We start from the raw sequence: 14,701 nt of genomic DNA on the forward strand, positions 1-14,701 counted from the left end.
TTTTGCCTCGTGGTTAAAGTGTAGAACCCAGCACCAAAGGGTTGCTGGTTGAAGGGCAAGATACCTCAGTTGCATGTTCCATCTCTGGACCAATAGGGGCTTGTGCTGGAGGCAACCAATCAATGTTTCTCTCTCTCTCCCCCCTCCCACTCTATCTGAAAGCAATGGAAAAATATCCCTGGGTGAGGATTAAATAAATAAAATTTTTAAAAAGCCAAAAATTAAAAAGATAAAATAAAGTTTGTGTGTGTGTGTGTGTGTGTGTGTGTGTGTGTGTGTGTGTGTATAAAGGGCTAATACACAAAGTGTCCCCTTGGGAGTTCAACCAAGAGACCAGGAGTTTGATAGCTCACTATGACGTGTACTGACCACCAAGGGGCAGCATGGAATGAAGGAAGGCCCAGGTTAACAGCTGGAAGGCCCCAATCGGCCCTGATCACTGGCCAGGCCTAGGGTCTGTACCTGTGCACAAATTTCGTGCTCCGGGCCATTAGTTAAAATATACTGACCTTGTATTTTCTTTCCTCACCCCAATCAATCACCCTGCATATCTCCTGGGTTGCAGACACTATCTGGAGCACATGTGTCAAACACAAGGCCCGCGGGCCAAATCTGTCCCACCAGGCCTTGCAATGTGGCCCGCACCGAGCTGTCATCACTGCACTCCGCTGCGTTTCCATCACAATGACAGTTTATGACTGTTCAGTAAACCATTCGGCCCGCGATTTAGGCTGGATTTTAGATTTTGGCCCCTTCTCTGATTGAGTTCGACACCCCTAATCTGGAGCCAGACTGTAGCCATATGGAAGTACCTATAGTTCCCAGAAACACTATACTGTTTCATGCCTTGCATTCACTGCAGTTCAGCATTCTGGAACACTCATTTTAAACCCTCCAAAAAAATCCCAGTTAGCAATATTCAACTTCAAAAGTCGGTTCAAGTGTAAACTTCTATTTGATATCTTGTAATTACTGTAGTCTCTTTCCCCTTTCTCCTTCCTCTCAATTGCCATCCCCAGGGTTTATTCATTCTCTTCAGATTTATGTCTCCTTCCTCTTAAATTTCCCTGTACCTTGTTTATATGTCCATTGCATAATCATTACCTTTTTTAATTCTGTTTCCCTCTTCAACTATAAACCATTTAAAGGCAGATAACTTATCTTTTGATCTCAAGGGCGTGAATGTCTTGCTCTGACAGATACTCTCATATACAATCAACCAATCTAGCCTACCACTCTCATAACACAGATGAAGCAATTGAGATTCAAGTTATATGAGTGGGAAGTACTAATGTCATTGGGCTGTTCTGTAATAACTAGAGGCCCAGTGGACAAAATTCATGCACAGGTAGGGTCCCTAAGCCTGGCCAGCAATCAGGGCCAATCAGGGCCTTCCTTTGTTCCACACCATCCCCTGGTTGTCAGCACATGTCATAGTGAGCAGTCAAACTCCCGGCCAGTTGAACTCCCAAAGACACAATTTGCACATTAGCCTCTTATATAGGATATAGCATCTGTTTAACCTAACCTAACTTGTCTGTGCTCACTAAAGGAGTCACTAGTACATAAAGCAGATGTAAAGTTCTCCTCACTGTAAATTTTAAAGTCAGTATGTTCTAACAGAAGACAGGACAAAACTTAAATGGGCCCTGCCTGGGTAGCTCAGTTGGCTAGAGTGGTCGGCAAACTCATTAGTCAACAGAGCCAAATATCAACAGTACGATGATTGAAATTTCTTTTGAGAGCCAAATTTTTTAAACTTAAACTTCTTCTAATGCCACTTCTTCAAAATAGACTCGCCCAGGCCGTGGTATTTTGTGGTAGAGCCACACTCAAGGGGCCAAAGAGCAGCATGTGGCTCTTGAGCTGCGGTTTGCTGACCACGGGGTTGGAGTGTTGTCCCGATATGCCAAAATTGAGGTTTCAATCCACAGTCAGGAAACATATAAGAATCAACTAATGAATGCATAAATAACTGGAACAACAAATTGATGTTTCTCTCTCTTCTTACCTCTCTCTCTAAAAATCAATAAATAAAAATGTAAATAAAACACACAACAACCTTAAGTGATAATATCTAAATGACTTTTTTTGTTACTAAGATGTACCACTTATTTACAAATAAGGTATCTGGGTCATCTATTTGCTGAAAATTTTATTTATATGGACAGTCTATAGAACATTGCTCTGGAACATCTTACATCCTAAATGCATACTGAAGAGTTGCAACCTATGCTTTTTCTCAAAGTTGTACCCACTCAAAGCATTTATTGAGTAGGCTAGTACGTAAAAAGAAATGGTTTCCCAGTATCAACAGCTGTGGTCTGGCAAACGTATTATTTACAAAACTTTTATCTGTTTAAGACCATCATATCACTTTTTGCTACTAAAATGCAAGAATTTTATCTCTTTTAGCATAACAATATCACATATATATTATGTTTATAAACAACAGAATGTTGTAAGTTTAAATTCTAAGTATGGATGCTATTCAATCATGTCAGAATGAGCATAAGCCACTGGGATTGATTCTAAGCATTTAGAAATTTACCTTTACATACCTTTATGTGAAAGAGATATAGTCTCCCTTACTCTTTTGTGGGACTCAAAAATTACTTACTATAAGCACGTTTGTTTTTTAAAAATATTTTTTATTTTATTGATTTTTTACAGAGAGGAAGGGAGAGAGAGAGCGAGCTAGAAACATCGATGAGAGAGGAACATCGACCAGCTGCCTCTTGCACACCCCCTATTGGGGATGTGCCCGAAACCACGGTACATACCCTTGACCGGAATCCAACCTGGGACCTTTCAGTCTGCAGACTGATGCTCTACCACTGAGCCAAACCGGCTTCTGAAAATATCTATAATTCATTCAAACCTATATGCTGCTTCTTAGCTCTTTCATACAGCCACTCTCTTGCCTCATTCTAAATTCTGTTTCTACATCTATAAAACTGAATACTTTGATTAGATTAAGTCTATGGGTCCTTCCACAGTTTAAAATCTTGTGACATCAACTTGAAGTATATTTTATTGGGTCTAGTAATAATTAATGTCGTTTTTAAACATTCGTTTAAAATCTTGCTTGGCGTTGACTTGTATTGACATAACCTTCAAACACGTGGTATCTACAGAACGTGTGAAGTGCAATTAACAAGTTTTGCTTGAAAAAGTTTGTATTTGGTTTGGTTTTTGTTGCAAAACTAGGGCTAAGAAGATGGCGGATGAAGAGCATATTCGGCACTGCATGCTTTATGAGTTCCAATTAGGAAGAAAAGCAAGTGAGGCTGCAAAAAACATCTGTAGTGCTCTTGGTCAAGATGCAATTAGCGCCAGAAAATGCCAGCGTTGGTTTGAGAAATTTCGCGAGGTAAATTTTTCGTTAGATGACAAGAGTGGTCGAGGCCGTGTGTCCAATTTTGATCAAGAAGCTCTTCAAGCTCTTTTGGTGCAAAATCCTCAAATTACCCAACAAGAGCTTGCGACAACTTTAAATTGTTCACAAAAAAACAATTTCCAATCAATTGCGTGCACTTGGCAAAGTCCAAAAGTTTGGAAAATGGGTTCCTCATGAGTTGACCGACAACAACCATAATCAAAGAGTCACAATTTGCAGTTCGCTCCTCTCTCGTCAAAACCGTTTGCAGTTTTTAGAGCAAATTGGTACCTGAGATGAAGAATGGGTGCTGTATGTTAATCTGAAAAGGTGGCCTCAATGGTTGGACAAAAATGAGGCTCCGCAGCCCACGCCAAAACCTGACTTGCATGCGAAAAACTTGTGTTTGGTGGAATTTTAAAGGAATTCTTCATTATGAACTTTTACCATCTACCCAAACCATTACAAGTGCAGTGTGTAGTGCCCAATTGGAAAGGTTAGCCCAAGCTTTAAGAGAAAAAGAACCCGCGCTGATTAATCGGAAGGGCGTAATTCTTCACCATGATAACGCAGGACCGCATACTGCAAGAATCACTGCTGAAAAACTGCGCTAGTTGGAATGGGAAGTTCTCCCTCAACCTGCATATTCTCCTGATATTGCCCCTTCCAATTACCATTTGTTTCGTTCTTTGCAAAACTTTCTTCTTGGAAAAAAATTTAATAATGAAGAATGCCTCAAAAATGCATTGACCAAATTTTTTGCATCAAAATCACAAGAATTTTACAACAGAGGGATTAAAATGCTTCCTGAGCGTTGGACACAAGTAGTAGAAAACAACGGCAACTATATTGTTGATTAAATTTTGTTGTATTGTTTAAATAAATTCGATTTTAAAAAGTATTAGAAAACGACATTAATTATTACTAGACCTAAATATTACTTAAAAATAAACACGTGTATGGATCTTTTTTATGTCGGTCATAACTATAAAATCTGTGGAGTCAAGGGTAACAAATACACTACACTCAAGAATAATGTCACTAAAAGAGTATTAAGAGTAATCTACAAAGCAAATCTGTGAATAATTGTTACCAAATAATCATATTTATAAAAGGATTCAAGAAGAATCCTACTGTTTTCAATGAAAGAAGTCACTTTATGAAAACAGCATAAAGAAGCCAGTTGACAAATTAAATCACTTTAAAATTACAATTATAAATCAAGGACCAAAAAATTAACTAATACAGAAAAACACTAGTAGAATACCTAGTTTCAGATATGAGGAAAATATTCATTTTATTCAACTACTACTACTACTACTACTACAATGATTAACATTTATATTTGGCTCACTATGGGACTGGCACTGTTGACTTTACATGTACCTCATTTAATCTTACAGCAATCCCATGTGGTAGGTACTATTATTATCCCCATATTACAGACGATGAAACTAAAGCCAAAAAAGTAAAGTGACTTGTTCAAGTTCACTTCAGCTAGTAAAGAGTCAAACTACCATTCAATTATTTTCAGCAACAGTCAATTATTTTTCTATTCCTAAAAAATTGCCACTTGAGAAACTAATTTGGTTTGTATAAATTACATAATTATTAGAAGCTAATGTTTATTTTAGTAGCCTCCATTATTTTCTCTTACTAAATTAAAATAACTGTAGTTATATGGGTGGTGTACACCAGCAGCACTGTGCAACCTGAACCGCCTATGATTTATGGTAGAATAAACACAAACATCTAAAAGCATTAACAATTTTGGCGTTGATGCACCCTCTATTATTGCAAAAGTTCAGTCTCCTCAGATGAAGCGGAGAGAAAAGATCAGGAGTACACCAGAGTGATCATTAACCATTTAGTAACTCCATAAATCTCCGATGGCCGACACAGGGATAGAAAACGACACTATTTTTTTAATGGTATGAAACCATCATCTTTATACGTGAGCTAAAATTATTTTCCTAACGGTATTTCATCCTAAACATTTAAAAAAAAACAAAACTGTCATGCTAAAACTGTCTAAAAGATATGGGATCCAACTTCCATCCCACTAAAACTTTCCCTCTGCCTTACCCCTATAATTCTTCCTATGGGCACCATTTTACTTTATATCTTACAGCTCTTTGGGCCTGGCCTAGCCTGGGCTTCCTTCCCAGCTTCTCTCCACCTGGGTGACAGGTTCATTCGCCCACACCCGCCACCCCACACCACACCACACCCCTGCGGGCCCCAGCCCCAGCGGCCGCTCCTCCCAGGCCTCTCCAGCTCCGACCCAGCACCTATCAGCGACGCCCCCCGGGCCCTGGCCCGGCCCAGCCCCGGACACGTGTGAGGGTGTGTTTGTGTCCGCCCGCCGGTCCCACCTGGGACGGCGCGGTCCACTCACCGGGAGAGCAGCGCCAACTTCTGCTCCAGCATCATCTCCAGCTTCTGGCCCTGCCTGGAGACCCAGTGGTCCACGCCGTGCAGGCGGTAGCACGTCTCCAGCATCCGCCTGAAGTCCGCCACGAACTCGGTGATGCCCCGGTACTGGCCGCTGCTGAACTTCTCCTCCATCTTCAGCAGGCACATACCCTGCCCGGGGTGCTGCGGCGGGAGGAGGCGACTGCCCTCCCGGGCCCCGCCGCGCGGCCCCTCGGCCGCCGCCGCCGCCTCCTCCCCGGCGGCAACGCCCCCCAAAGGCTGCAGGAAGGGGGCGGTGAGGCCGCGGTGTTTCTCCTGCAGGAACTCGCCCAGGATGCGGTAGCCCTGCTGCAGCTCGTAGCTCAACTCCTGCTCCTTGCAGCCGCTGGCCCCGACCCCTATCGCCGCCGCCTCTTCCTCCTCCTCCGGGCCGTCCGCGTCTTCCCGCGAGGAGGCACTCCTCCTCCGTCGGGCCGGCCCTGAGGCCCGGGCCGCTGCCGCCGCCGCCGCTGCCACCTCCTCCCCGTCCTCTTCCTCAGCTGCGGCCGGCGGCCTCTCCTCCTCCCGGGCCGGCTCCATCTCCCCCGGCGTCTTGGGCGCGCTCACGCCCCAGGCAGGCCCAGGCTGAGCGATGTGGAGCGGCCGCTCGAGGCGCCGGGGGGACGCGTGAGCGCGGGCCGCGTCCTCAGGGCGCCGCCGCCGCCGCAGCCGCCGCCGCGCCGCGCAGCCCCAGCCGCATCGGGCCTCGCTCTCCTCCTCCGCAGCCGAGGGCTCGGCTCTGTGCGCGAGGGGGTCTCGAGCTCGCCGCCGGCGGGGCGGGGTTACATGGCGCGCGGGGGATGGGGGAGAGAAGAGGAGAGCCTAGGTGCCCTCCTCTCCCCTCCCCCCCGCTGGCGGCGGCGCGCGCGGCCCTCGCCGGCCTCACCCCTCCGCGCCCCGCCCGCCCGCCCGCCCGCTCTTCACCCGCCAGGCCCGGCCGGCCGGGCCCGCCGCGGCCTCGGCGCCCCACCCCCTCCCGGGCCGGCGAGGGGACTGGGAGGGGGCGAGGACCAAGTGCGGGTCCTCTCGCCTCCCCGGAGGGGGCCGCAGCGCTGGGCCGCGGCGGCTCGGGCTCCTCCTCCTCCTCCTCTCCCTCACACCCCTCCCGCCCCTCTCTACCTGCGGGGCACCCGGGCGAGGAGGAGGCGGCGCGCGGACCCAGCCGGACGACAACTGTCAGTTAGAAGCCCCGCTGGGCGGGTTGGGGTTGGGGGGGGTGGTGAGGTGGGAAGGGGAGGGGCAGAGAGAAGAGGGAGGCACACAGGTCTCCTCCGCTCCACCCCCCCCACCGGGGCAAAGAAAGAGTCGCCGTCGCCATCCGCGATGCGCATGCGCGTTAAGACAGCCCCACCCCCTCGCGTCCCGCCCCGCTACGCGACAGCAGGGACGTCGGCGTAGCTGACGGTCCCCGAGATCTGGTAGGTTGCGCGGACCGATGATGTCATCAGCTTGCGGAAGATTTTAAGGGCGGAGGGGCGAGGGAAGCAAGGCGCCTGCGCAGAGTGGGCCGAAGGGTTTTTTGAGAGCAAGAACTGCGGGGGGGGGGAATCATTTCTTTAGCGATAGCCCCTTACTGTCCCTAAAAACTAAAATTGCCAGGTAACATTTGTTAATAGCAGATGAAAAGTAAGAAGACACAAAATGTAAATCCTATCCTTTTCAATTTGCATTTTCTTTGTACACAGTTTCTTTCCCCTGGTGACTGCCGGGTTTTACATATAAAATCAGAATTTTGAAAAGTGTAAAAAGAGACTTAATAACTAGACTAATTGAAACATGCAAGGGACAAGGAGATGATTTGCAGAACTCGGATTTCTGAAACTCTATCTCCAGTTCTTAACACCAATTCCTTTGAAACTAACCATGTTTTAACCTAAGGTGACCAGACGTCCCGCTTTTGGCGGGACAGTCCCGATTTTCAACAATTTGTCCCGAGTCCCGCAGCATTTTTAAAAAGTCCAAAAGATTTAAAAGATTCTTTCCAAAAATCGGGGCTTTTTTAAAACGCCGAGGGATAAATTAAAATCGGGACGTCTAGTCACCTTATTTTAACCTCATGTTATAAATGAAAAAACATATTTCCACATTTTTGATTCTTGATATCTGCTAAGAATAAAGGAGGGGAATGGAACCTCATTAAAAAATATATGCTTGGGATTAAAAAGTTTTTAAATTTTTCAAGTCGAATCTGTAAAGCATTAGTTAGCTATTAAGTAGTCATTAGCATGGCCTTGTAATCTCTACACATTATAAAATTACTGTTTAGATATCTTAAAAGTGGAATCGTCCTTCACACTTGCTTAAAAATAAGTGGGCAGAAAGGAATTAATGGTTCCATAAAGCAGACATTACTGTTTTCCCATGTTCTATGTGAAAGATGCACATACTTTCTATTTAGAATGAGAAATATAACTTTTTTAAAGTAAAAATTATTTAAACGGTCAGATATTCTGACTCTTGAGATTGTTTCTCATTTAAAAACATTTGCAATTTATTAGGTACTTACAGCATTCTCTCCTCAAAGCCTATAGATGTACTTCAGCTCACAGGTACAAAGGCAAGAAACTATTTCAGCAACTGGCAACCAAAAAAGTGTCTGACTAGACGTCCATCATTTGCTTTGACAAAGCCCAAAAATCTGGACCCACCCTATACCAGCAGATAACCCTCTTTAGCCACCAATCCTATTTCAGGATTCTCCAATATGTTAGCTTGCATTTGTTGAACCCTAAACACTTTATATTCATTATCTCCTTTAATTCTCACAACAATCCTATCGGCTAGGTATTATGTCTATTTTACAGATAAACTAATGCTTAGGTTAAGAAAGTAGTTTGCCAAATTTTAAATCTAAGTCTGTCATATTTCAAAATTCTCCAGGGGCCTAATTCCTAGTCATCTGGCAGAATTTCCAATTGTGCATGCAAAAGAGTGTAGGAAATTGCAAGAAATGTTGATCAAGGGCTTCTTAATTAAAGAATATTAAGATAAAGAAGCATGGCTGAATAGAAGGAATCTCAGCCATGTCATAGAGAAGCCAAGATGATTGTGATTAGGTCTTTGAACCTAAAATATGTATATATAAGGAATATGTTGGTTATAGGTTAGAAAATATAGAAAAGTAAGTTTCAAGAAAAAAAATTGTCATTTAATCCCATTATCCAGAGAAAACCTCTATTAATATTTTATGGTGGGATTTTTTCTATTTATTTGTATATTTTTAATTTATCTTAAATAAACTTAAAATTGTGACTATACTGTATTTAATGTCCTTTGCTTTTCCCATTTAATTAATAAATAATTGTACGGAATGGACAGGAATTGCATACCTAAAATTTCACCTTCAATAAGGATAACCAATGGACGCAAAACACTGGGGGGTGAGGGCATATATGGAAGTGGGGGGGGGGGGACAATGGTAAGATATGTACATGTATAATACCTTAGTAAAAAAAAAAATGGAAAAAAATAAAGTAAATGAAAAAGCTAAAAAAAATAAAAATAAAATAAAAATTCACCTTCATATTTCTGACAATGGCCTAGGTGGCCTGCTTATCTGAACTGGTAGATGGAAAATCAGGGATATTCTAATGTAAAAGGCATTCTAAACCATAAAAAAAAACAACAACAAAAACACAGTAAAAATACAAACAGCAGCAGCAATAATAGCTACCATTTATTAAGCACTTACCAGTACTTGCTAAACAGTTTACATATACAGTACTCACAATAGTACTGGGAAATCATGATAGTTTGTTATTTATTTTTAAATTTTGGGTCAATGATTTGCTGAGTAGAAAGCTTTTTTCTACCCTACAAAAGCCCAATATTAAAAACTGACATTCCAATTAATATAATTAACCCTACATTTCCAGTACCTTTTTCTAATAATGCACATCTAATGCTAAATGACTGGTCTGAAAGCTGTTTACATTTTCATGTCTAAAGATAATATATTAATTTTGCTTTCCTTTCATTTTCACAATAAAATATTCTTTAGTGCTACTATAGAATCTATTAAGAACTTCTTCAAAACAGAAATCTATTTAAGCCCCACTTTAAATTAGGCCTTCTTGTTGAGCTGCTTTGGAGGGGAAAAATAGCATACATACACAATACAATATTCTGCTCAAATACATAACATTGAATGACTCCCACAAATATTATTTCCATTTGTCAAACTTATTACAGTGTGTTACATGGTACCAATGTTAGATGTCAGGACACCCTTTGCAGTAAACATGGTTTTTAGAGTCCTAGGTTAACTTCACAAAGACCAGTCCGGCTAAGAAAATTCTAAAGTTCTCATAACTCTCAGCTGGAGTAGAATGTGGGTGTTTCATCCAGTTCTGAGGAAGGCATCGTAAATATTATAGAGAAAATTCCCCACATCCACTGCAACATCTTAAAACTCCCAATATCCACACCTTCCTATTACCATGAAGCCCAAGAATATTATCAAGGAGGAATAAGCCTGCCACTATATTCTTCACCCATAATTACAAAGATGTTTGTCCTGGAAGTTCTCCTATCCTAACTTTGTGAGCTCTTAGCATCTTGTGATAGGCAATATGACATCCTGACACCAAGTATAATGCTTGCTCATGACAAGTAGCAACAATTTATATATTTCACATCAACTAGGGGAAGGAGAATAAATATTCTAGGACAGTGAAAGCACAGGTCATCACCAAGATCTATGGTTATGAGATAAAACATGCAAGGTGAACAGGTAATAATACTGGCTAATCCTGGAGAAACATGGGGAAGGAATACAAACTGCTTAGCAGGGAAAAAACAGTTCTCTCATTACAATGGAATCCATTCACAACACTTATTTGGAGTTGCTTTACGGTAGAGGATATTCAAGTAGTATTAAAGTGCTTCAAGCAAAATTCAGCAATTCCTGTAAGGCTTCCTGATGCTCGTCATCAAGTTGGGATATACATTCCAACCACAATTCTTCAGAAGTCTGTACCTCACGCACAACATTAGCCAGGCGTTTGGCACACGGATCTTCATAGTTAATAGTCTCATTAATTTTTCCTTCTGCAATTATACTGACTATTTTGGGAAGATTGGAATTATTTGGACCGAGTACAGCTGGGTGGTTACTTTCAATTAAGTCACAGAGGAAACTCAAAGTCTGAATAGCTTCCTCTTTATCCTCATGCAGTGGGAGCCATGACAACCAGTGGGGAAGAACTTCATCGACATTTACACAGTTAGGCTTATACCTCAAAATCTTGCCCACTGCTGAGATACAGTTCTCTGTAGCAATGACATTTTTTTTGGTTTTAGAATTTGCACACTTAATAATTTTTACCAGCAGTGGAACAGCTTCTGAACATAAAGAATGATAATCATCTCCACCAAACTGTGCCATAACACCCAGACCATAAGCAGCAGCTTGCCTGACTTCAGGGTTATTATCTCGCATATTTAGTAGCATGGGCCACCGAAAATATTCTACATATTTAAATGAGGTTGGACTACAGTGCTCTATAATATCATCAAATATACATAATCCCCACTGTCTATCTGGCCATGGCCTATTAGAACAAATTAGATTTACAATTAATGGAAGCAGCTGTTCAAACCATGGTAAAATCTTTTCTTTGTAAGTACTAAATAATGAGTGCAAAATATCTGATACTTTGGTCAAAATGTAAACATCACATTCATCCTCATCTTGCAAGGACATTTCAACCTGTTGGTCATAGTTTTCTTCCTGTCTCTTAACCTGTCTCAATTCTTGGTTTTTAAAGTGCCCTTCAAGTTTTGCTTTCAGTATTTCTCCCAGTTCTTCTAAGTGTTCATCATTAAGGCAGCCATCTCCCATTACTTCAATGGACTTTGCAAAAGAACTCATTATTTCTGAGAGTACATCTGTATCAGGTTCAGTCCCAATAGCCTTGATTAAGGGATCACATATGAATTGCCACATCTGTGCAAGATACTCTGGGCCACGAATTCTTGCACATTCCAGGAGAAATGGCATGGACTCAGCTGCTGCCACTCGAACATTGTCATGGAAATAAAATTTCAGTAAAGGAACCATCAGCTTTACAATTTGTTCTGTATATTCCACAAGTCCTTCCCTTAATTCCTTAGCATAGTAAACCAACATCTGGCAAGCAGTTGCTTTTGCTTCAAGTCCTGAGGTTTTAATTCCAAAACTCTGCTGATCACCAAGATTTACAAATTGCCAGCCATCATCATCACTCATATTCTCCACATCTTGTGTGTCTAAGAGAGCAACATCAGGTTTAGCTGAAGCAGTCTTAATAAGAGGCTCAATAACCAGTGGAAGGTACTGTTGAAAGTCACTTCCAAGAATTTTACACATTCTAGCCCATGCTGAAACCATATAAGAGGTCTGAGGGTCATCATCTTCCATATTATTTAAATCTGATTGTGTCTTCAATAATAGCTGCATCACATTTGATGCATCTTGCATAAATTTTTCCTTCCCAACAGCAAGACCAACATGGCTAATGCATTCAATAGTTTTTCCTTTCAGAAGCTTGAGTTCCTTTTGAACAGCAAGCTCAACAATTTGCTTTAGTGATGGCATAAATATATCATAATATGGAACAAACTTTTCTTCTATTGTATCTGCAACTGAGGCAATAGTTGTCACAAGCTGTTCTAAAGCCAACTTAGTTCCATTCCGAATCAACTCTTGAAGTTTAATCACCAAGATGGAATGTAGGTTTCTCACCATACTATCCAAATATATAACTAGCAATGATTTGGGGCAGTCTTCAATAAAAATAACAAGCGCAGAAGCTGCATGTGATTGCACACGCTGATTACCTTGATTTTCCATGGTACGCAACAGAGCTGCAATCACTGTTTCATGGAATCTCTTTTGGAAATTAGGTGCAAAATCTGTAGCCATCTGTCCAAGCGTAATACAGGCTGCAGCCCTTACCCTTGGGTGAGGATCCTGAAGAAAAAGCAAAACAGAGTTAACCATTTCATCTAGAATTGGTTCCATTTGCTGATGGCATCCTTCTCCAATGGCAGATAACGCCATTAATCCGGCATGTCGATATTTCCAGTCAGGGCTCTGAAGCATCTGCATGATATGCTCCTTCGTGATTGGTAAAACAAGTTTTCCCCCGAGCCCACAGGCCAGTCTGTCTAGTGCACTCTCAGCAGCAACGGCATTGCTGTCAAAATCGTCTTCTTCCATTTCATCGGCATTAACCCAGTCCTCATCATCTTGTAGATCAACCATCATTCCCAATATATGAGGAATTGCCTGTGCAATAATATTTGTGTATTTTTTCAACATGGGGGTTGCGGTTTCGGACAAGGTCACTATTACTTCAAGGGCCAGCTGGCGTTGCAGGTTACTAAGTCTAGAGTCTCCGCACAACTTTAGGCTCAGCTGCAGGGTATCTTCTAAGTAAGGACCCAAGTATTTAGGGACAGTATCTGCAATCTCAACCAGGGATTCTAGCACGGAATCGTCATCCTGGTAGCAAGAGTCGTTCACGGCCTGTAAGATCCCGGGAAGCAGGTCCGCAAAGTCTTTGAAAAGAGCGATGTTATTCTCATTGGCAAGCACAAACGTGGCTGCGGCTCTGGCGGATAACGTCCTGATGGCTGGATGCTCCTGATCTTGAATGCACTGGTCCAGCAGCCGCTTGATGATATCCAAATCATGCCCCTCCTGGTTCCCAAAGATGCCGGGGAAGTGCCAGAAGACGTGGAGCGCGACCTCCCACAGAACCACGTTCTTGGAGTAGATGGAATCGACCAGGAACTTGAGACCCTCCGGCCAGTGGTTCGTGCCCTCCTCGTCGATCAGGTTCCTCGCCAGCACCGCGAAGATGTCGCACAGTTTTTTCCTCATGCTGGCGTGCGTCTCCAGCTTCACGGCCAGGATCAGCTCAATCTTGACGTCCCGCTGCACATCGGAGGGCAGGTTCGGGTAGACCTCCTCGAACCCGGAGGACAAAAGCCGCCGCAGCAGCGCGGCAGCCATTTGTCTCACCTCGTAGCCGGCTCTCCGGTTCCGGACGGCGTCCAGGAGGCACGTCGTCTTGCACGGGCCCGGGATGTTCTCGTAGACCTCCTCGGCCTGCCGCCGCACCATGCAGCTCGGGTTGACAAGGCTCTTCAGGAGCTGGTAGAACTCCGGCTTTCCCGACACGGTCGCCGGCACCCCTGCAGCCCCGGCCGCAGCCATCGCGCCCTGTCAAAGCCTCCGCGACCCGGCGGGAGGGAGGGAGCAGGGTCTGCGGCTCCCGCAGTGACGTAAGAGGGGCGCCGGCGGGGAGGGGCGGGGCGCCGGCAGGGAGGGGCGGGGCCGGCGGGGAGGGGCGGGGCCGGCGGGGAGGGGTGGGGCCGCTCCGCCCCCGGCCGCGGGTCCTGGGGCTGTGCTGCGGGAGGCGGGGAGCTGGGGGCGGGGACTGGTATCCTTCCAGTCAAATAAAAGTGCACCTGCGGGGGGGGGGGGGGGGGGGAAGTATGTCATTGATTGTATGAGAATGAGATTAAGGGTGATTTCTCCTTCCCCCCGCCCCCTTTATTTCTAAGCCGTCTCTACAGTTACCCTATAATTTTAAAACAAGAAATACACCTTGAGAACCGTGAAAGAAGCCGATCCCCAAAGGCCACAGATTGTAGGGTGCCATTTATAGGAGAGGTCTTCACTAAGCAGGGCTACACAGATTAGTGATGGCCGGAGGCTGGGAAGCGGGAAGTGGGGGGGTTGGGGAGGAGAATGGAGGATGACAGCTGTCAGGTATGGGGTTTCTTTCCGGGTGATGAAAGATGTAAAGACGAAGATGGATTGTGGTGATGGTTGCACACACCTCTGTGGTTATACTAAAAGTCACTGAGTTGTATAGT

General features: G+C 44.0%; 2 protein-coding genes across 6 annotated transcripts in view; both read right to left on the minus strand.

Annotated features, from left to right (window-relative positions):
- KIAA2026 (KIAA2026 ortholog) overlaps window positions 1-7,168 on the minus strand; it is an 85,498-nt gene extending 78,330 nt beyond the window's left edge. Inside the window, exon 1 of one of the 4 annotated variants that reach the window (XM_036434010.2) lies at window positions 5,778-7,168. In XM_036434010.2, coding sequence (XP_036289903.1) covers window positions 5,778-6,373 — 596 coding nt within the window. In that variant the 5' untranslated portion in view covers window positions 6,374-7,168. The remainder of the gene's footprint in view (window positions 1-5,777) is intronic. The other 3 variants (XM_036434011.2, XM_036434013.2, XM_045580198.1) reach the window with 3 other exon arrangements.
- Window positions 7,169-9,496: 2,328 nt separating this feature from the next.
- Window positions 9,497-14,110, minus strand: RANBP6 (RAN binding protein 6). Of its 2 annotated transcripts, XM_036434018.2 has the most exons (2): window positions 13,901-14,110; window positions 12,715-12,785 (listed from the first exon to the last, which is right to left on the minus strand). In XM_036434018.2, exons 1-2 carry the CDS (start codon window positions 14,034-14,036, stop codon window positions 12,715-12,717), a joined length of 207 nt encoding a protein of 68 aa, XP_036289911.1. In that variant the 5' UTR covers window positions 14,037-14,110. The 2 variants fall into 2 exon arrangements, with proteins under 2 accessions (XP_036289907.1, XP_036289911.1); XM_036434014.2 differs by having other exon boundaries at window positions 9,497-14,087.
- Between the last annotated feature and the right edge of the window lie 591 nt (window positions 14,111-14,701).

This window comes from Pipistrellus kuhlii, unplaced genomic scaffold (assembly GCF_014108245.1).
Source record: "Pipistrellus kuhlii isolate mPipKuh1 unplaced genomic scaffold, mPipKuh1.p scaffold_m20_p_12, whole genome shotgun sequence".
Classification (NCBI taxonomy): Eukaryota; Metazoa; Chordata; class Mammalia; order Chiroptera; family Vespertilionidae; genus Pipistrellus; species Pipistrellus kuhlii.